This window comes from Pseudopipra pipra, chromosome 7 (assembly GCF_036250125.1).
Source record: "Pseudopipra pipra isolate bDixPip1 chromosome 7, bDixPip1.hap1, whole genome shotgun sequence".
Taxonomy (NCBI): domain Eukaryota; kingdom Metazoa; phylum Chordata; class Aves; order Passeriformes; family Pipridae; genus Pseudopipra; species Pseudopipra pipra.
This window is the reverse complement of record NC_087555.1, coordinates 19,606,271-19,626,952: the sequence shown is the minus strand read 5'-3', so window position 1 is coordinate 19,626,952 and position 20,682 is coordinate 19,606,271. Positions and strand designations below refer to the sequence as shown.

At 36.4% G+C, this 20,682-nt stretch overlaps 1 protein-coding gene across 6 annotated transcripts in view; it reads left to right on the top strand.

Annotated features, from left to right (window-relative positions):
• The window catches only part of UBR3 (ubiquitin protein ligase E3 component n-recognin 3), a 102,417-nt gene that overhangs the window by 15,215 nt on the left and 66,520 nt on the right, over positions 1 to 20,682 (top strand). For 5 of the 6 annotated variants that reach the window (XM_064660897.1, XM_064660896.1, XM_064660895.1 and 2 more), the window contains exons 4-12: positions 1,270 to 1,413; positions 2,018 to 2,067; positions 4,658 to 4,724; positions 8,423 to 8,553; positions 13,763 to 13,991; positions 17,098 to 17,277; positions 18,032 to 18,165; positions 19,861 to 19,947; positions 20,536 to 20,601. In XM_064660897.1, coding sequence (XP_064516967.1) covers positions 1,270 to 1,413; positions 2,018 to 2,067; positions 4,658 to 4,724; positions 8,423 to 8,553; positions 13,763 to 13,991; positions 17,098 to 17,277; positions 18,032 to 18,165; positions 19,861 to 19,947; positions 20,536 to 20,601 — 1,088 coding nt within the window. The remainder of the gene's footprint in view (positions 1 to 1,269; positions 1,414 to 2,017; positions 2,068 to 4,657; positions 4,725 to 8,422; positions 8,554 to 13,762; positions 13,992 to 17,097; positions 17,278 to 18,031; positions 18,166 to 19,860; positions 19,948 to 20,535; positions 20,602 to 20,682) is intronic. The other variant, XM_064660898.1, reaches the window with a different exon arrangement.

Below are 20,682 nucleotides of genomic sequence, written 5' to 3'. Positions count from 1 at the left end.
CTACTGAAGGAGACCTGAATGGCAAAAGGCCACTGTCTGTCCTGCACTTCTGTGCAAAGCCCTTTCCAGCTTCTTTTTTTTTTAAACATTAACCATTTATTCCATTCTGTACCAAATCACAGTGAATCTGAAAATGTTGGGCAGTCACTGCAGACCCCAAACCACCTATTATAAATTAACTCCATGTTATTTTCTTGTGATTTGAAAGTGTCTTTTAAGAGTCCTTTGCGTAGTTATGGAACAAATAATAATTACTCTAGTTTTAAGTTGCCATAACTGGCTCGGGCAGCAGCAAGTTGAAGAACAGGCAATCTCCAAATCTTTATGTGAAAGGAGAAGTACTTAGTAAAGCTGCCACAGGTGTAGTTCTTTATTCTTTCCTTCCTCTTATTCTCTCCTGTTGAATAATATTTGAATGAGACTAATTTAATGACTTTTCCTATGTGTGATGGATTTCCTGATATAGGAAGGTGGAAAGGGAAGGGAAAGTAAGGCATTCTTATCTGGAGTCTAGGAATGGAGAATATGTGTGTCTCAGTAGGTACAGTTTCTGGGTGGGGAAAGCAAAGAAAGGGATTTTAAAGCAAAACCTGCCCTTCTGACTTTGAAAGCAAAAGGTGCACAGCTACAAAGATGCTCGTCTTTTCATCTTCTTTTTCCCTCAAACACTTGATAGAATTTGCTTCTTCAAAGTTTGTTTTTTCCTTATATAACAAATGTGTTAGGTTTTTTAGTCCGTTGCTTTGTGGAAAATTTTATCTCCTGAGTATGCAGTGTGACTTTGCTTCATCAAGCAGTTGAAATTACAACATCTTTACGAATAGCCTCCATTAATTGCAGCTGTCAAAACTTGAACTTGGAAGAAAAATTTCCAATATTAGAAATTATACATGCTCTATTACCATTACTGCATTATTTTGTTGTTGTTTTTTTTTTCCATTGGTCCCTCTCCTTTCTGTTGAAAACCAACTGTTTTGAAATATCAAAAGGCATGCTTTTTTGTTCTATACTGTTAATGGTGGGAGTGCTGGTAAAATACAAATAGAGTACATAATTTAGAAGACAACAGTGTTTTGGAGGGGAAAAACTAAGAGTTACCCACCTTTTGGCTTTCATCAGTTGGAAAAATTTTTTAGCTTCTATGTTGCATAATTGTACAGCTTATTAAAACATTGTGGGCCATTTTTTAGATTGCTCATATAGAATATGAAGTATATGAACCAAGTATCTGCTGATGTGCTTTAATGCTGTTTTATGTGTGTATTTAAGGTGTTGGAGAGAATGCATGTACAAAGAAAAGTCACGAAAAGTACCTCATTGCCTTGAAAGGCTCTGGACTGGCATTTCCCGAGGATAAAATTGCATGTGGTATGCAGGAGCAAGGAGCTGGAACTAGTACATTAGCTGTTCAAGGTTTGTGTAGAGATATATTTTAAGAGAAGACTTGATTATTGATGGTTTTAATATAAAATCTTCTTTAGGTTTATTTTTAAAAACACCAAATCTTAATGAAGCTTAAGAAATCACCTGTTATTTGCACTACCAAATTACAGGACTCATTTTATTTCTACCAACAAAGCTAAACATGCTAACTTTTTGTTGCTAATACACTAAGCACCATTTTTCCAGCCATAGCATTAGTGGAATTTGAGTAGGCAAGATGAAATTGCTCATAGTGGAATTTTGTCATTGCAACTAAGTTAAACCACCTATTCTTATAAAGGTGCTGTGGATTTTTTTTTTTTTGATCACTGAAGGCCATTTTTTTTTCCAATTTCTGAAAGAACGTGTCTCCATTAACACGGTATGTTGAGGTTCTGCAGTGGAATGTACTTGCAAATCCCTGATTTTGTATTGCTTGGAAATCTTACTCCAACTTCTCAGTTCACTGCTATGTATCTTTTAAAAAAAGATTAATGTAGTTTTTTATTTCATACTCGCTCATGAAGGATTGTAAAATACTGTCTTTTCAGTATAAGATTTATGAAAAGAATCTCTGAATTTTTTATTTCACAAGGTTTAGCAGGTGCTACAGCAGCATCAGGACAAGGGGATTCTTCAGATGAGGTGAGACTGTTTTTAAAGACTATAATGAACTGTAACAGAATATTAAATGGAGAGAATGCTTGCAGCCAAATCCCACAAACCTTAGCTCTTCTATCTGCCATATATATTATCCCCATTTTAATAATTAGGAAAAATGGAGATATAAAGGAGTAGATCTCATGCCTTTGATTTACAAAGGACCAATCCTTATTTTTGCTAACACTGTTTCAGTTTAATTTATGCATGTAATGTAGAAGAAACCTGTGTAGATATTTGAAAAGTCACTATCAAGTAAATTGGGCTTGATTAAAGCAAACTTAGAACATGTAATGCTGTGAATGGTGTTAGCAGTTTTTGGCACTTGAGAATCCAGCTGAACTGGAGACAGCAGCAGTGAGAATTTCCCTGTAGATTAATTCCCAAGTGTAGATTTGACCTTACTTAACAAACACATGGAGTGGGAATAAAAAGGAGAAAAATCTCATTTTAGGTTGAGCTGTAATAAATAAGTGTAATTTAATGAAGAAAGTAAGCCTTAGCAGCCATTTTGGTAGGGTAACATAACAAACTTTAAATAATGTAAAGAGATATCTAATATAAGAACATTTATTCCTCAGTGTGGTAAAAGCATTCATGGACTGCATTTTATTTGATTCCTTGGAAAATAACATCTTAAATAGGAGGACAGGTTTAGACAGGGCCTTTTTTCTCCTTTTGCACAAAGGAAAACATGAGAAATAACAGCTGTCCTTCAGATTAATTTTTATCTTAGAACTGTCTACTGTTGTAGAAGTGAAACTAAATACTGAGCTGTGCAAAACTTTTCAAGGTGTTTAGTTCCCTGCAGAAGTGCTGCTCTAATTTGTAGTCCATGTAAATTTTCTAATCTAGCGTTCCATCTGGGAAACAATGCTGCCGTAAGGCCTTGGTAAGAACATTAGTTACCTTTTGAGATTCCTCTTAAATACCAGAGGAAGAAAATCCAGTTAAAAGTATACTCTTGCCACGTTTCTTAATTATAACATAGTTTTATTCTGCTCTAAGTACAATAAGGCATTAAAAAACCCTGTAAATACCTTCTTAGCTGACATGGGAGTAACAGAGGAGAGGAAGAGAAGTCATAAAGCAAGACCACTTTTTCCTCATTTCTCTAGCAACATCATTTTTCTAATAAGCATTTCAGCCTTACACCTGCACAGTCTGTTTCGACTTTTGGATGAAAGGACTGGACTTTCTTTTCAGCAATTCATATTTGTCAAGCAGAACGCAATTAAGATTATAAAATAAAAAATTAACTTTTTTCACTGATGCTTTTTTCAGGGTGGGAAAAAAAAATCTACATCTTAAATTGCAGAGTCCTGCAGTGCATAGTAACATCCTAGCAAGTCTGATTTTTTTTCTTGAGAGTATTTGGCTCGTCTGATGGGGAAGTGGGCAGTGGCAGCATCCAGAGAACTGACTGACTCATTCCCAATTGAAGTACCAAAGTAGCCTGTGTTCACAAGGACCACAGTCTTGTGGTCTAAGTGTTCAAATGTGTGTCCATCTTAAAATGAATTTTAAGATGGAGATAATGAAAGGATAGGAAAATTCAGACCTTTTATTCACCCCATACTTTTGGTCAGTCCTTAGACATAAAATATGAATAATCTTTCTCCCCAAGAAAGGATAGTAACTTCTTCAGGTTTGGGTTCTCTGTCATTTAGGTGAAGTTTGGAAATAAAACATGGCATTTGCCATATCCTTGGAGAAGGATATTGATTACTTACTTTTAACTGTAGATATCTGTATTAATTATGACTCATTAGCTCTTTATTTTAAAAAGGAACTTTACTTCCACAGTTTCATTAGGACTACCATTGTTAGTAAAGATCCATGCAGCATTGAATGTAGTTCTGTAATGTTACATGCTTTTTTAACACCTTGTGTTAGATTATGTGAAGTGATGGTGGAGATGTTTTTAACTTGCATTACATTTTTGAACTTTTGCTATTTTGTTTGTGGAGTGCCTTGGAAGCTTCAGATGACAAGTGCTTGTGTAAAGTGTTTCCATTATTCTGTAGGGAGAAAGCAATTAGAATTGGCCTCCTTAAGGTGTCAAAAGTACTTTATTCTTGCATCAAAAATTTACATTGATTAGAAAATGTCTAGTTAATTGTGTTGTCAACTTAGATATACAATATGTTGGCTGATTTTTTTTTAGGAAACAAAAAAACACAAACGCTACAGGTGGACAAGGGAAAACCTTGGATGTGCAACAGTTAGAAATTTTGTAGTATTAAACATTTTTGTAGCAATCAGTTTCAGAAATCAAAGCAAGTAACCTTACAAAATTAATGAAAGACATGAATATGTCTGACCTTGCAGATGATAATGTTGCCTGTAGGGGGGGGGGGGAAAGGCAAATAAAAATTTAATTTTTTTTCCAAATAGTTGCACACAGTCCATGGCTCCTGTAAACAGTAAAAGTATTTTTCTGGTAAGATAGTGTATTCAGGGCTTTTTTGTTTTAGCTTGGTAGTTAAACCAGAATGTTGAGAGCATACCATCTCTTGGCAATAAGATTCTAAGTATAAGATTATGAATTTTTTAAACTCTTCCCCTACCCCAGGAGGACCAGGATGGTAGCCAAGGTGTGGGAAAGCGCAAGAGGGTGAAACTAAGCAGCACCACCAAAGGTATTTATAAAGTACTCATCTCAGTTTACCATATTTTCTTTATGTCTGTCTTAAAAATTTTCTAGGGATACTCATTCACTTCCCATGCGGTCACTATAGTGCCGCACGTGACAAGTATTAAACATAGTGAAGTCCAAAAAAGAATAGCAAGTGAAAATGTGGTAATTGGCAATTTTGATTTCCTTTGTGTGAGTACCACTGTCTGGGACTCTGACATTTTGTCACCTCTGTGTTGTAAGGTGACCTCCAAAAATTTGTCCAGTTTTCACTGTGTGACTGTCAAGGCTGCAATACAGCTTTACAAGGAAGTGTTTGATGTATTTGTTCTTCCCATTTTTTTTGATTGTGCCATTGTACAGTATGATTGTGTTCTCAGCCAGGCAAGAATGCTCGTCTCTGGTTCTGGTTGGTCTTTCTGTATTGTTCTAGTAATGTTTAAGATAAGATACTTGATCAGAGTCTCCCTTTGAACAACTTCATTATTTTGAACTTAGTCCTCTCTGCAATTTTTAATTCAAGAATGACTATAGGCTAGAGACAAGGTAGTCCTATCCTGTTCTTGACGTGTTTTTATGCTAAAAAGTGTTTAAATAATAATATTGAAATACTATTATTAGGTAAAGAAGGCTTTTTTTGTTTGTTTTTTAATACGAGTATGAGGAGATGGACGTATGAAGCACAAAGAATTGCAAGTCTTGAGAAAACATTTGAGTGAAAAAACTGGTGAAAGTTGGAATAAAATTTCTGGAAGATCTCTGGAGTAAATGTTTGGAGCTTGAGTTTGAAATACAAAGGTTCATGAATGAATAGATGTATGAAGATGTTGTGAGGAGTATGGGAAAGTAAGATTGGTTGTTTCTAGTGTTTTCAGGTTGAAGGAAAAAGGGATTAGGAAGCTGGAAAAGCAGAGAACTAAATGTTTTGGCAATGATGTTGTTAAGAGATAATCTTAAAAATGGTATGTGACAGACTGTGGTAGAGAATAATGATGTGGAAGAGATGGTAGTTTTGGAGAAATGCAGGAATTGTAGAGACATCCAAGGAAAGTTCTCTCTCTTAAATTTTAGAGGCTGTTAGCTTGTCTGAAAGATGAGTTAGTCAGGTAACACAAGAAAAAAGATTGTTGTTCTGGTGCATAATAAATAATTATGGGAAATAGGCAGGGAGGAAGTTCAGGTTTAGAAGCTGCCTGATCAGGATACCAGTATCAGCAGTGGCATTTCAGGAAAAGTGATACTTGAATTCAACATTTCATTTCCCCCCAGGATTGTAGTCTTCCCCCTCTGAGGCATCCCAACATGGACTGTGCTCTTGATGTTGATAGCTCCTAATATCTGCCCCAGAGGAGGGAGTCTGCCAATGGGGGAAGGGTAAGTATCTGTTTTTATTAAATATCAAATAGTTTTCTGAAGTTTTCAGTATTCATATTTTATGTCCAATAGGGTATAAAATAAGAGTATGAAAAGAAAATTTTAGAAAACTGAGTATTGAATAAAAACAGATTTACCTTTTCCATATAAGCAGACTCCCTGTCCCATCCTAGGTCTTCAGTGGTGTATGGTCTCCATAGAGGGTTATTTATATACTGGAGATATCTTGAAGTGCTAAGTCTCATATTCCAGAGAGGTATTTACAACACTCTGCGAGGTCTTTTGTAGTACCAGGAAAGAATGAAAGGTTTCTTTGAAGAAAATACAGATTTTTTGTTGAGATTCACTGATACAGATATGGGACTGAGTATTGAGAGAATTTTTATTTTACTCTCTTTTAAAACCTGCATCCTGCATCCATCTGAACTACCAGACATTTAAGACAATTTTAAACCCACAGGCACTATTTTTTTTATTATTTGTTTAAAGAAATTTAAAATCATGTGGTACTTTTCACAGGAGTGGGAACATTAGTCCCAGTGCTCTTGACAAATTTTCCAAGTTGGGTAAGAGCATTCTGCCTACTTAAATTCTACAGCAGGTGTAAGTGGATAATATTCTCCTGTCCTTGCCTGAAACTGCTACATAAAGTATGTGATATGCACTGTTCAACGTTTCAGGGAAAGCTGCACATGAGTAACAGATGAGGTGTTGTGTCACTTGTCTCCGTGCCTGGTGTTCTCACTCAGGAGCATTTGGCATGTACCTAAACTTCTGCTTTCTGTTCTGTGGACATGGGACATCAGTCTGCATGGCTACAAACTGTCCTGGGCAGTCAGATCACATGCACTATTTCTTAACAAGAGAGAGGAGCAGAATGTAAATGATCATCACGTGTTTGTTGCAGTAGGTGATGTGTAATGCTTTACAAAATATTTTAATATTAAAATACCTTTCATGACTCTGTGAAGGTAATGTTTTTATATCAATGCTTGTAGAATATATTAAATAAAACATATTCTTGCCCTTTTGTGGCTTGCTGGAGTCTTGAGGAGAACGCTAACATTGAAATTTGGGCTAATTGGTCACTTGACTGAGGAACTCTGACCTTTGATAATGATGGAAAATTGAGGTAATTCCTGCTTAGGAAAAGCACAAATGCCTATCCTGCTTAGAACAGGCATAAAGCTATCCAGTGCACTCTCTAAAGCTGTCATACTTCAGTGAAGATGCGAGTCTTTAAGGCCAGGTGATGTTTAGTTCAAGTGTTTTTGGATGTGTGCCAGTGGGGGCACTTCATATGCTCCCATTGGAATATGGGATTTTCTGTGTGGGGTTATGTATCTTCAGGTGTAGTTGATTTTTTAGATGTAAAGGAGTGTTATTATTATTTTCTTTTTAGTCCTCATATGTTACTGGAGTGAACAATACCTGTTGTAGTTTTAAATAATAAATAATCAACCTCTTGAAAAAATCGGTCTTTATATTTTAGTATTTTTAAAAACTGATTTAATATGATTTATGCCCTGTCAAACAGTGATTTCACAAACAGTTTATTCTAGCAAAGGTCAGTTTGCAGCTTTGCAATCAGGAAACTGATCTGCTTGAAAACGCAGCTGACAGAATGGAAAGAGCCCTGACTTGATTCCTACATAGGTCCCCCACAGGGATCTACTGTCAGCATGAGTAAGGGGGCAGAGTGAATGGCCAGGAGTTGAATGGGGAAAGATGAGAAAGGGGTTAGTACCTGATTATTTAATTATGGTAATTTTTGTATAAAGAAACCCAATCAACAACTTTGTGGTTGGCCAGTAAGCACATATATTGCTTTGGAAAATGAGAACAATGGATACATTATTGCTTCTATTTAGCTTGTTTAGAGCTTTGTAAAGTTTTCTTAGGTAATAGAACTCATCACTTAATCATAAATGTATTTTGTTGTTTTGCTATTTTATCTTGAGTTAGGCAGTAGTCTACATTGTTTCCCTCAATTAAGTGGCCATGTTAATATTGTGCAGTTTGCTGTGATGCATTATAATCAGTGCAGCTATTACAGTAAGGTGATATGATTCAATACAATCAATGAAGATTGGATTCTGTGGTAGAATTGTAGTGAAAACTTTCATTGGCTTCTCTGGGAGGTCCTGACACCACAATGTCAGATAAAAAGAACTGTTGGTCATGTTCATATTCCCAGTGTTTAAAAGAAAATAAAATTTACAGAATGCACTAAGATGCTCTTAATTTTTTTCCTGAATTTTTATGAGTGAAACTGCACTATCATTGTTTTAATACACTATACATACCCTGCTCCAACTTTTTATGCAGATCAATCTATCATGGATGTTTTGAAGCATAAATGTTTTCTAGAAGAATTATTATTTTGGACAATAAAATATGAGTTTCCACAGAAGATGGTGACTTTCTTACTCAACATGCTACCAGATCAAGATTATAAGGTACTTGCCTTACTTCATTCAAACCTAAATATGTTTTCTTATTCACATACTCAGTGTGCATTATGCCTTGCATGAGACCATGTATGTTTATATTTGAATAATAAGCAGTAGAATAATGCAGATCTTTTACCTTGTTTTAAGAATTTTGTTAGGTCTGAAGTGCTTAGTATTTGAAGAGTGATGTGGACAAAATAAGATGGATAATTTTGGAGCAGCAGAATTAATTTTGATCTCATGCTTTGTTATTTTCCTTTTTGGCTGTTAATTGCATATTTGCACGTGTTGGATTTTGTTTTGTTTTATTTTACTTCGCAAAATGGGGTTTAATCACTTAAAATATGTGGATCACCAGTGTGTGATTCTGTGGTGTGGTGTGGCTGGTGAATAATTGCAGTGACTTCATTCCTGTTTCAAGTGTTGTAGTAGGCAGTGGTTTCTCCATGCAGGCCATTACAGTGTGAGTGTTCTTGCTGCAGCTATGCCCTAGGTGACTTTGGCAGCCTTCCAGGTGCTTCCTTACAGAGTTTTGCAGTTGTCCATACCAAGTATCTCCTGGCCTGGAGTTGTGGAGACTGGATGTCATCTTCCTGTTTTAAATCTTGGTGTGCAGCCAGGTTTGGTTGTTTGCTCCACATGTTCCCAAGACCTAGTGTACATAGCAATAAGGCTTAACATTTTGCTCTGATCATGTCATACTCTTGAGCCATACAAATATTTTGGACCTTCTCAATATCTGCTGAGAGACAAAGAACAAGAAATCCTGAAGTCTGGGCACGCAGATTTCTTCGAAAATGTGTGTTTATAGTGGAACAGCCCTGTATTTGTGTCCCCTTAAAACCTTGCTGTATCAAAACAAAGGATATGAAGATAACTTGCAAGGAAGAAAAGGATATGGGCTTTCAGCAATACTGTGTCCATGTCAAGACACCGTTTTGATTTGGGATACCAGCCTAGATTCGTCTTGGTCTTGGATTCAGCTAATATGTGAGGAGAGATTAGGACTTCTTAACTGATGAACCCTTACCATGAAGCCTGCATTCTTCTTGATAATTTGGGGACCCACATGGACATCCAGTTCTCTTGATCCATTGCCAGCGAAATTCCTGCCTGTAAAAACAACCAGCTGCTAGCACATGGAAGAATCTGGTAAGTGTTGGCTGTGTTTCCCTTTTTACTATACCATGTAATAACAACAACTTTTAATGGTCATGAGATCTTTCTTCCTTTGACAACAAGCCACAGTCTTCAGTGACTCTTTTTTGGTGTATTCATCATCTATCTTCACTGAGAATGGAGACCATGATATATTTAATCTCTACTGACTACCACCTTTATCTGGAAGTAGTCCATCTTCTACCCACCAATACTGCATGCTGAGATTGAAAGATTTTAAACATTTTTTTGTGTTAGAGGGGTTTTTTTGTTACCAATTTTGTATTGTATTTCATTAAACAGCTAATTCCTATGTAAAAACTTTATTAGAAGCACAAATCCCAAGTATTTGAAGTCTTTTAGGATCTGTGTTTATTTTAATTGCTTTGATTGTCTCAAATGCATTTTTAAGTAGTAAGGGAACTTGGAGCAGGAAATGTATCACACAGCAATACTAGGAAGGCAGTAACACTGTTTTTTCCCAAGATAACCTGTGCTTTGTTGCAAAACTATGTCAATGCTGCATGAATTTTAAACATGTCTATGAGGACTGGGGCTAATTTACAAGTAGTGGCTCTGCCTTTTACATGTACATAGAGAGAACATAGCATTTTGGGATGAATTAGAAGAATGTTTTATGTTATAGGCTCCCATTTAGCTTTTTTGGAAAAAAAGTCTTGTGGACTGATTAATCATATTGCATTCTCAAACAGCAGGAATACCTGGAGGGATATAAACTGTTCCAGGTGATCTCTCAGCTTTCTGTTACTTCTCTCATCTCATCTACACTACATGTACTTTCCTAATTTTTTCTATGTCTGCTCTTGTGCAATTTAGCTGATTCTCTGTGAGGTGATTTAGTGCATTAAATCAGCAGAATTCTTCTAGGTTGGTTTTCTGATAAACTGAGGGAGCTAGCCAGACACAGAGCACAGAGCTGGCTATCTGTGCATGCTTTGAAATTGTTGAAATCTCTGACCTCCAACATGAACATACTAGAGCTGACTGATCCTCCATTGCCCTGGGGAGCAGTCACTGAGCCATCAGCGATCTCAGTTGCACAGATTTATTTTGAAATAGGAAAACAAACTTCTCTTTTAGGATTCCCAGTATCGAAAAGAGGTGTTGAAAGGGGTGGGCTAAAACCCTGGGTTAAGTGGCTATTCCCTCTCTTCCCACTTTGGTATATGAGAGAGACAGCACAACAAAAAGTGTGATCTTTGCCTTACAGATTTGTGCTTGAGGCATCCCTTCCAGCACTCTCTGACATTTGAAGCTTGGAAGACTTACAAGTGAAGAAAGAGAAAGCAGAAGAGAAATTTACCAAAGCTTCCAGGAGATTAAAGGTGTTATGGTGTGGACAAGAGGAAAAGCAAAAGGCCAGAGAAATAGACCGTCATGTGACCAAGGAGAAGGCAAAGAATGTGTTGACAGTAAACAGGAAGCTGATGGAAGAGTTTAAATCATCCAAGGGCAGAGCCTTGCTGAAATCTGGAATACTGGAAGTAGAAAAATGCAAAAGCATCTGGTAGAGATAATGAATCAACAGTCATAATTACCAAAAATGCTGTGCCTTGTTGGGCACCTCCCGTAGAGACCATTGAGGCAGCTATTACAGCAATAACCCCTGGATATGCTGTTCTGCAAATTCCGTAGAACAGTTTTTCTGTTGGAACCTTAAGTGTTCAGCTGGCAGAAGTATCTTCCTCTTAGGGTTGAGAATGTAAACATGGGAGATGTAAGTTCTAACTGAAACATGGGGCTGATGTTAGTCACCTAAAAGTTCTGGGATTGTTGAGTGGCAACCAAGAGGAAAGGCCAGTTGAAAAAATTAACTTTGTTTTTTGATAGGCTAGACATATAGAAGCTGCACAAGATCATAGAGAGTGAAGGTAATTAAATATACAGAAAGTATGTTTGTCTTAGAAAGCCACTTCCTGCAAAAGGTTGGAAGCTATTTGGAAGGATGTGTTACATCAAAATCTCCGTTTTTGCTCTGATCTGTATTCTCCCTTAGTTGTGTATATAGCTTTGGCCACTGAAAGAAAGGATTCTGAGGTGGATGGACTGATTACTATGGCTGTGTTTACATATGGACTGCAGTTTACCACAGTATTTCAGCTTTTTAACTTATGGAATTGAGTTTAGTTTCTTCCCCTCAAAATTGGAAAGGGTTGTATTTTTTTATTTTACTTACAGGTGAATGTAGGAGAAAAGCTTCTGTCTTTCCTTTACTGAAGTGTATTACAGAGTCTCTACCATTATACTGTATTGAGAGCAAATTTACGTTACTTTCAGAGGTTCATTATTGTATACGAGCGAGGCACAAAAAATTTTGATGCATGCTGATTTAAAATAAAGAAATAAAAAATCCAAAATTTGTCCGTAGAGAAAGACAGTGTTTTTGCAGTCAACTTAAATTGAGAGTGCTGTGTAAAACAAGTAATACATAGTTCCTACATCTCAGAATGCGAAAAAATAATGTGTAGAAAAGTTTACTTTTTTTACTAGCAGCATTAATATACCAACTTCTTAAAATATCCGGTGCGTCATTTGTGTCTGAGGCTTAACATCAATAGCGTGAATGTCTTGATGATAAGTGTTGCTGCCAGTGATTAAAATTGTTTAAAGCTTTAATTTAAAGGAAATTATATGACAGGAATATCTGGAATTACCAGAATGATGTGTATTAAACTTTGCTGAAGCATTGCAAATACCTTGTTCCAAAAAGTCTTTAACTGAAAACAGTTACCATTGTGCTGGGGGCTGTATGTAGAACACACTTTCAGTTATTATACATGTTTCCATCACTGTGGACCAGATAAAGGAAGGCAGTTTAAGTAGTCTTGCAGCGTTTCCTCTAGTGACATCCCCATCCCCACCTTGGGTCCATTTTTTTTGAGAATATTTGCTGGAAGAAACAGTTTCTGGACCCAGCAGCAGCATTATGTCATCATATTTTTGGAAGTATTTTCTAAATGTGAAAAACATGGTAGTATCTTAATAATAAAAATATGGAAGCACTGAGTTTAAGGCAGGTCAAATAAAGTAGTGATTTGTGTATGGTCTGATGAAAACACAGTTACCCAAGTGTGGTTTTAAAATTTCTAATTCCATGCTTATGAAAGATTAATACTGAAGAAGGAATAGACAAGGGGTTTTTAGACTTTGATCTGAAAATTTTTATCACTACCCATCTTGTCTTCTTACTAAGCCAAGCAAGTCCAGATGGTGTTAATTCAGAACCTAAAGTACTAAGTGAGAACTGATTTCAAAGCTGGCACATATGCCCACATGTACATGCCCTGCAAAAGGTTGGTTTACAATGCAGTCTGAGGCTAATGGAGGACACAAAACTGTACTATATGCATATTGTATGTATATGTATTGATACATTTAAATATGATCTCGTTTAAAAAAACCCTAATAGTTGTGTGAAGAATAACAAAACTTGCTAATTATTTTAATTATTGAGGGGAAAGCATTGAAAGTTTATTAAAAAGTATAGGATGTTATGATAGCGGAAATGAAATTCAGTGTTGAAATACCTCCCTTGACAGGTGAATGAAAACCTTACTCCATAGGTAGATGAGCGCAAGTGATAAGGCAGCTTTATTAGGCACTACTAAACTCATTGTTCATAGTGTATCATTTTAGAACATTTGTTCCTGTTGTAGGATGTAAAAATTTAGGGTAAATTAATTATTAGAACTATTACTACTTTCAGGTGTTATGCTGAGACCTTCTATTCATTGTTTGAACATTTCTGGTGGGGTTTTTTTAGTGTGAGAAGTATAGAATTGGAAGATTAGATTTTGGGAAAAGGTAATAAAATGAGAGGCTTGAGTTACCCCTCTCTGTAAATAGGTCTTTTCATGTGGACCGTTTCTAGAAACTATACATGGAACACTTACACCATCAGTTTTGGTTTGTCATAGCAACTGGTGTTTCTCAGGAAATGTTGATTGTACTTTTGTAAAGGAATATTTCATAATGAAACAAAGCTATAATTTTTATATAATACTTGTTAACATCAAAATTTCTTTATAATTTGCAGATTGCTTTTACAAAAACTTTTGTTCAGCATTATGCTTTTATTATGAAAACACTGAAGAAAAGCCATGAATCAGACACAATGTCTAATAGAATTGTGCATATCAGTGTTCAGTTGTTCAGCAATGAAGAACTAGCACGCCAAGTAACAGAAGAATGCCAACTGCTGGATATTATGGTTACTGTTCTGTTGTACATGATGGAAAGTTGCCTTATTAAAAGTGAATTGCAAGGTAGGTTGATATGTTTGTTTGCTTCATTCCATGGATAATAAATTGATTATAGAGGAAACTTAATTTTTCTTGGATAGTCGTCCACCCCCCCCAACCCTTTTTCCAAAAATGTACAGGATGTAGCAATGCGTGGTAGAGGCTGAGTATCCGAATTTCCTAGAAATATAAAGGTAGTTATCAAGAGTGGTACTGATGTTTTATCCTTTGGTTTGTAGGGTTGTTTTGGGTTTTATTTTGTAGGAATGTTATATAGCTTAGAATACAGAGTATTACCTTGCAGGTGCTTAATTTATTGGGTAAAGTGCAAAAACAGCTATTTGAATGAGAAATTATATATGCAAATTGAGACCTTTATGAATTTAAAAAATATTTTCAAAGTATTTCACAAGCTATTTGGAGTATTCGAAATTGTTTTAATTTTTCTCTCCTGTGATTGCCTTAATAAAACTTGATATATAATTAAAGGAGAATAATTTACTACTTTATAAATACAGTAATTTGATCAAACTTTTGTTGGACAGAGTGGTAATTTGAATTTGAACTAGTGTACATTGTGTAACTTTTTTAGTGAAAGCAACTGTCCTATTTCCACCCTCCTTGTTTTACCTGTCCTTATCTGAAAATGGTGTCACAGTGAATCTTACTAACTTGTCGTGCTTTGATGTGCCGAACAGACTGCAGGCCTCTCAACCCTCTTTATCCTAGTTTGAGTGTGAAAATATTCTCTAGACAGGCTGAGTGCTGCTGCTAAATAAGCATTATCAGCTTCTGTGTGAAATTGTATTTTTTGTTGCCTGAAGTATCCTTTTTCTCGGAATCTGCTCTGTGTGTAGCCTAAAACAGTGACTGTACTGAAATGGGAAATCCTCAGTTGTCTAGCTCTCATGTGCCCTCATGCAGCAGCACTTCAACATGAGAAGTTTTCCTGTTGCCCTACATAGATTGCTTTACAGTATTAAAAATGTTAAATATTTAACAGTTTGTATATCAAGTGATTTTTACTAAATCAATGCCATATTGGTGGAATGTAATTTAAAAATTACTTCTGAGCATCTTCTCGTTGTTGGTCAGTATGGTATGTCGGTGGTGGTTATGTTCTGTGATGGATCAGAATTGCAGCCAAAAAGGCTGTGGCTGTGATTAGGCATTCTCTGAAGAAGCTTCCTGGTAATTAATGATGTAAACTGAAGCTGGTAAGTTAAATAACATCAGATTTGTGATAGATGTGTGAGGAAAGACTTAACCTTGGAGCAGCTACCCCATTGTTTCCTTTTCCTAGCACCAGTGATTTCTCTTAGCTAAGATACTATCATAGAATTATAGAATCTTTTAGGTTGGTCATTGAGTCCAACAGTAAACCTAATACTACCAAGGCTACCACTGGGATGTGTCTGGTGCTTTTCAGTGTTTCCACATTTCCTGCTCACTGCTTCACGTATGAAGGCTTGGGCATTGACAGAAAAAAATCATAAAATACTTCATTGGGTTTTTTCCCTCTCATATTCTCACTGACCTTCTTTTGCAATTCTGTGGGCTTGAATCTTGTGTTTGTTTCAAAATATCACTTAGGATGCTGGAAATAGTGAGAAGACTTTTAAAAGTCTGTGCTGGTGAGATAAATTGAGAAGACTTCTCTTTGTGCAGCTACTGTACACAAAAGGTTGTTTAATATCTGAATGAGACAAAGTTTACAAATCCAGCCAATGGATAGATGGAAGAGCATGCTGGAGAGGAGCAAGGAGAGAGTGGAGCAGGAATTGTATCTGCTATGGCATATTTAGTTTGCATTGCTTACAGATCCTAATTGTTTTTGAGCAGCTGATACCTGTTAAAAGTATACAGGTCCACTGAGGGTATTTGTGGATGCTGTGATAAACTGTTTTCGTGAAACAGTTAACCTAGGAGTTGTGTTGATACCAACTTTGTGTTAGTAGATTTACTAGTGCGTGCTACTAAGTGTTATTAGTTCACCTTACGTCTCTCACGTGTGGTGTGAAAGGATGAGGGGGAGAAATACGGATGCGGATGATAAAACTGGCTCTCTAGGAGGATTCATGTCCCTGTGTTCTTAGAGACTTTTTTCCTCTCTATCAGTGCATTCCTCCTAATGAACTTTTCATGGGAGAAGAATTTATACCCTCAAGGAAAAAGTATTGGTGATGGTTCATCCTTTGAAAAACCAGCGTCTTTAGATGATATTAACCCTGGCTTGTAGAGTGCTCGGAATAAGAAGCAATGCCACCGTCCTTTTGAAGTAACTTTGGATTTGTCTAATCTATACTAGGACAGAAAATCAGCAATATGTAACCTGTAACTCTTTGCAAAGTCCTTGAGCAGATTCAGGCAGAGGTGTTACCCTGCTCGTGGACAGGCCAAAGGGAACCACTCTACGTACAGAGGGACCTCATCAACCAGAGACTGGAGTCCCACAGTAACAGTGTTTCTTTTTGGCTGTGGCTGTGCTGCTTACAAACATTTCCTGGTGCAGAGGGTAATTACTGGGGTCCTTCAGTGCATTTTTACTGGAATAGAGCCATCCAAAGGCAGGTGATCTGATGCAGCCTTCTCTTTCCCTAGTCTTGGGCAGGCTGCATAAAAACTGTGTCCCAAATTCAGAGTGGAAATGCTTTTCTTTGCTTTTCTCAGAATCACTATGCCAGCGTAGCTTTTGATCACCAGTTTTCTTTTTGAATGCTGTAAGGTAGCTTGCTCACTGTGAGTATGTCAAATTCAAAATAGATTTCAGGTGTTGGTAGTAGGAATTGTATTGTTTGGTCATTTTATACTTCCTGAGAGTATTCAAAGAGGCGTAACTGTGATGGTTTTACTAATGCAGTGCTTATCAAAGGTTGCAATACTGTTCAAAGTATGAGTGGCTTCTAGTGAGTGGGATCTGTGTTGGTGAGTCCATGATGAAAAAACAGCCTCAGGTACCACAAAAGAACTGTTCTTCTTTTCTGCAATTTTCTTTGTGTGTGTCTGACCATAGCATTACAGTACATACTAATTGTCGGGTTTGCATTATTTTATAACTTTATTTATAAATTACAACAAGAAGGAACAAAATAACTTTTTCTTTTCCTTTTTTTTTTTTTTTAAAACCTAGATGAAGAAAATAGTTTACATGTTGTGGTGAATTGTGGGGAAGCACTACTGAAGAATAATACCTACTGGCCCCTGGTTAGTGATTTTATAAACATACTTTCACACCAAAGTGTGGCAAAGAAATTTTTGGAAGATCATGGTCTTTTGGTAACATGGATGAATTTTGTATCATTTTTTCAAGGTATGTGACACTTATAATCAGTACTAATACAAGGATGTTAAGACAGCTTAATGTTCACAGTAGCAAAATCCTTACAATGCTGTATGTAAATATTTAATTTATTAGTGTTCTCATAAGTTTGTATTTCTAGAAGAGAACAGTATGTTCTAGAAAACAGGTAGATTAAAAAAATTATCTGATGGATCTTTGCTCTTCAACTACACACAAGACAATTGCATCACACTTAGTTGACTCAGATTGGTGCAAGAATTCTGAGGTTGTACTTGAAGTACACATCATAACTTGTACTAGAAGTATTTTGCTGGTGAAATTCTAAATTTAAGTATTGGGGAAATTAATTTGACAAATCAGGATTTTTTTTAAGTGTTGCAATGGAGAATTTTTTTAATTATTTAAAAGAAATAGTTCAAAATGGTGAGCTTCTCAATACTGATAAATGTTCTGAGGACCAGCATCCAAATGTTCTCATTGACTAAGTGACATTCAAAGTCGAAGTTAATGTCACCTGAACAGCAAGGACTGCAGTTATTAGCTGGTCTAGAACTAATGTTCTTTTCTGGTTTATTTCTGTACAAACTTTATTGCTTGTTCTCATATTTTATCAATTATTCTGCTGCTAGATAAAATAGATTCTTACACTTTGTGGAGGTTTTTTTATCTTTATTGGTGTGTAAATGCATAACACTAAAAATACTGCATTCTATTTAGCCCTAGCTAAATATTGGGTTGTATAACTCTGCTTAAATCTTTGAAGGTATGAATTTAAATAAACGAGAATTAAATGAGCATGTGGAGTTTGAATCGCAGACATACTATGCTGCCTTTGCTGCTGAGCTGGAAGCCTGTGCCCAGCCAATGTGGGGTCTTCTGTCACACTGCAAAGTTAGGGTAAGGCTAATGTTTCTTTGTCATAATTCTTGGTTTTATTCATGACTTCTTCTAAAATTCTCAAACTTGAAAGGTCTATCTGTTTTGTGTTTGAGAAGACTTGGATTATGCTGTCTTTGTCTATCAAATAACATAAAACTTCAGTGAGCTTGGATTCTGTGTATAATTCATGCTTGAACCTAATTTACTGTCTCCAGTACGGGGACTACAAGTTCAGGATGTGTACAAGTCATTCCATGTGACTGTACATATGGAATAACTTTGATCTGATGAAGAACTTGATAACATGTCTCTGAGTCATTCTGCCTTTGTTCAGTGGGAAAGGAGATACACAAGTTGTCCTAATGTGATTATAATGTTGATTGTGTCTGCAAACACACACTTCATTATAATGAGGGATGGAGTAATTTATGGGTTTGTGTAGTTTTACTATCAGTCTGAGGTGAAAGCCTCTTAGGTTTTGACATCTTATTGTCTCCAAACTAGAGCAAAAACTTGTTACTATTTGCTAGACTGTAAGTAATAGCAAAAATTGAATCCATCAGCTTTTAGGGATAATTAACATATAAAACGCACTTTTTACTGTTTTCCTATGAAAAAATACTTATATTTGGAATTAGCTTATTGAGATGCTTGATAGTGTCCATGGGACAGTAATACTTGAATTGAACTGTGCAGTAAAAAAATGTGCCCAAGCGTACCATGTGATTTTAAAAGTTAAAACCAGGCCTTTCTGTGTTGTAAGTTATACTGATACATTATGAATGTATCAATTTGAGTCTACATTAGCTCTTGAAAACTGAATTACAACTTCTGGCTTTTTGCAATATTCCTTTCTTTTTTGCTTTGGGATGGGATGGTCTGCCTTTTTTTTAAGACCTGTAAGATTCCTTGCTCCACCTGTTGTCTTGTCAGTCATGTCCTCAGCCACATTTGAATCTTTTGGTTGTTCTCAAAAAATCTGAAAATGTTCTAGAAATTTCATAGCTTAATTGTTGTACATATTTAGTGAAACCTGATGGATGGGAAGAGATTACAGCTCATATCTCACAGGATAGGGAAAACCTGCAGAGCCTGGCCCCTCTACAGAGGGTGGAGCAACAGGATGGGAGCGTGGCTGCTGTATTTCCTGATGAGAAAAGGTGTCTGACTGAGCCAGTCGGCATTTGCACAGCTTCTGGCTGGCCTAAGCACTGCTGGTTTTTGCATAAGAAGCGTGTCATAGATGCCCTGAGAGCATGAGGCAAGTCTGGAGTCTGTTTAGGGGGAAGGGAAGATTAAAGGAAAAATCTGTTAAGAAATTAAACTCTGCAAGTTCTGCTGATCACACAGCAATTTGGTTTAGCTCCCCTTCTGCCTTCTCTTTTTGCACATTGCTGCTTCTCTCTTGGAAGGCAATGTACAGCTCTAGTCTTGAAATACAGGATTTAACCTGAAATATAATGTAGTTTTATGGCATTGTTATAGAGTTGCATCATACAGTCATAACAAGGTTTGCTTACTGTTAAAATCTATGCAGTATTGTGGTATTGTAGCATTTTGGGTTGGACTCAATAGTCTTGGAGGTCTTTCCCAACCTTAATGTTTCTGTAAAAATATTCTTGAAATAATCAGATGTATTTGTAGTAGGGAAACAATGATACTTACTTAAAGCTGTTTTGGCTCATGTAGTGTGTTGGTTTCTCTTAACTGCAGGAAACACAGGAATACACACGGAATGTTGTCAGATACTGCCTCGAAGCGCTTCAGGACTGGTTTGATGCTATCAACTTTGTAGATGAGGTAAATATCCTTAGTGAATATAAGCAAAATACTGTGAAAATCTGATTAAATTTCAAAGGTGATATACTTCTTGCCCCCTACTCTCCCCTTAAATTAAGTCATTGCTCAAAGTAGTGATCAAAAAAGGATTGCCTTGCTGAAATTAGAGTTTGTACTTAATAGTTGCAATGTTATATCCTAGGATCCTTTATTTGTAGAGTCTTGGTGACTTAGATTTGTTGGTGCAATGTTAAGCTGTATGAGTTTTAAAAGCACTGCTGTTGATACACTGCTGTTGTGCTGAATGAAGAGCTGAAGCAATGACAAAAGAGAAGTCCTGTTGTGCTGTGGTAGTGGGAGCAGCTTTGCAGTTATCAGGCAATACTCTCAAACACCTCAGAGTGCCATTGGCTACTGGGGACTTAGAGAGAAGCTACAGCTGTCTAAGGAGAACTTGAATAGTCAGAAAGGCAGGGGAATGAAGTAATAGTGGAAAGTCCATCAAATGAAGACATGCCAAGATACTGTCCTTGGTGGTTGTGACAAAGACATTTGTAAGTTTGGTTTTTTCAATATATTATATTAAAATACCTTTATTTTACTTTTCAGCCAGCTCCTAACCAAGTTACTTTCCATTTGCCATTGCACCGTTACTTTGCCATGTTTTTAAGTAAGGTAAGCACATGTTGTAGTCTCACAGATGGAAGTTCCCTGTCGAATGTGATCATTCAGTACAGTGTGTGCTTGCTTTTGTTT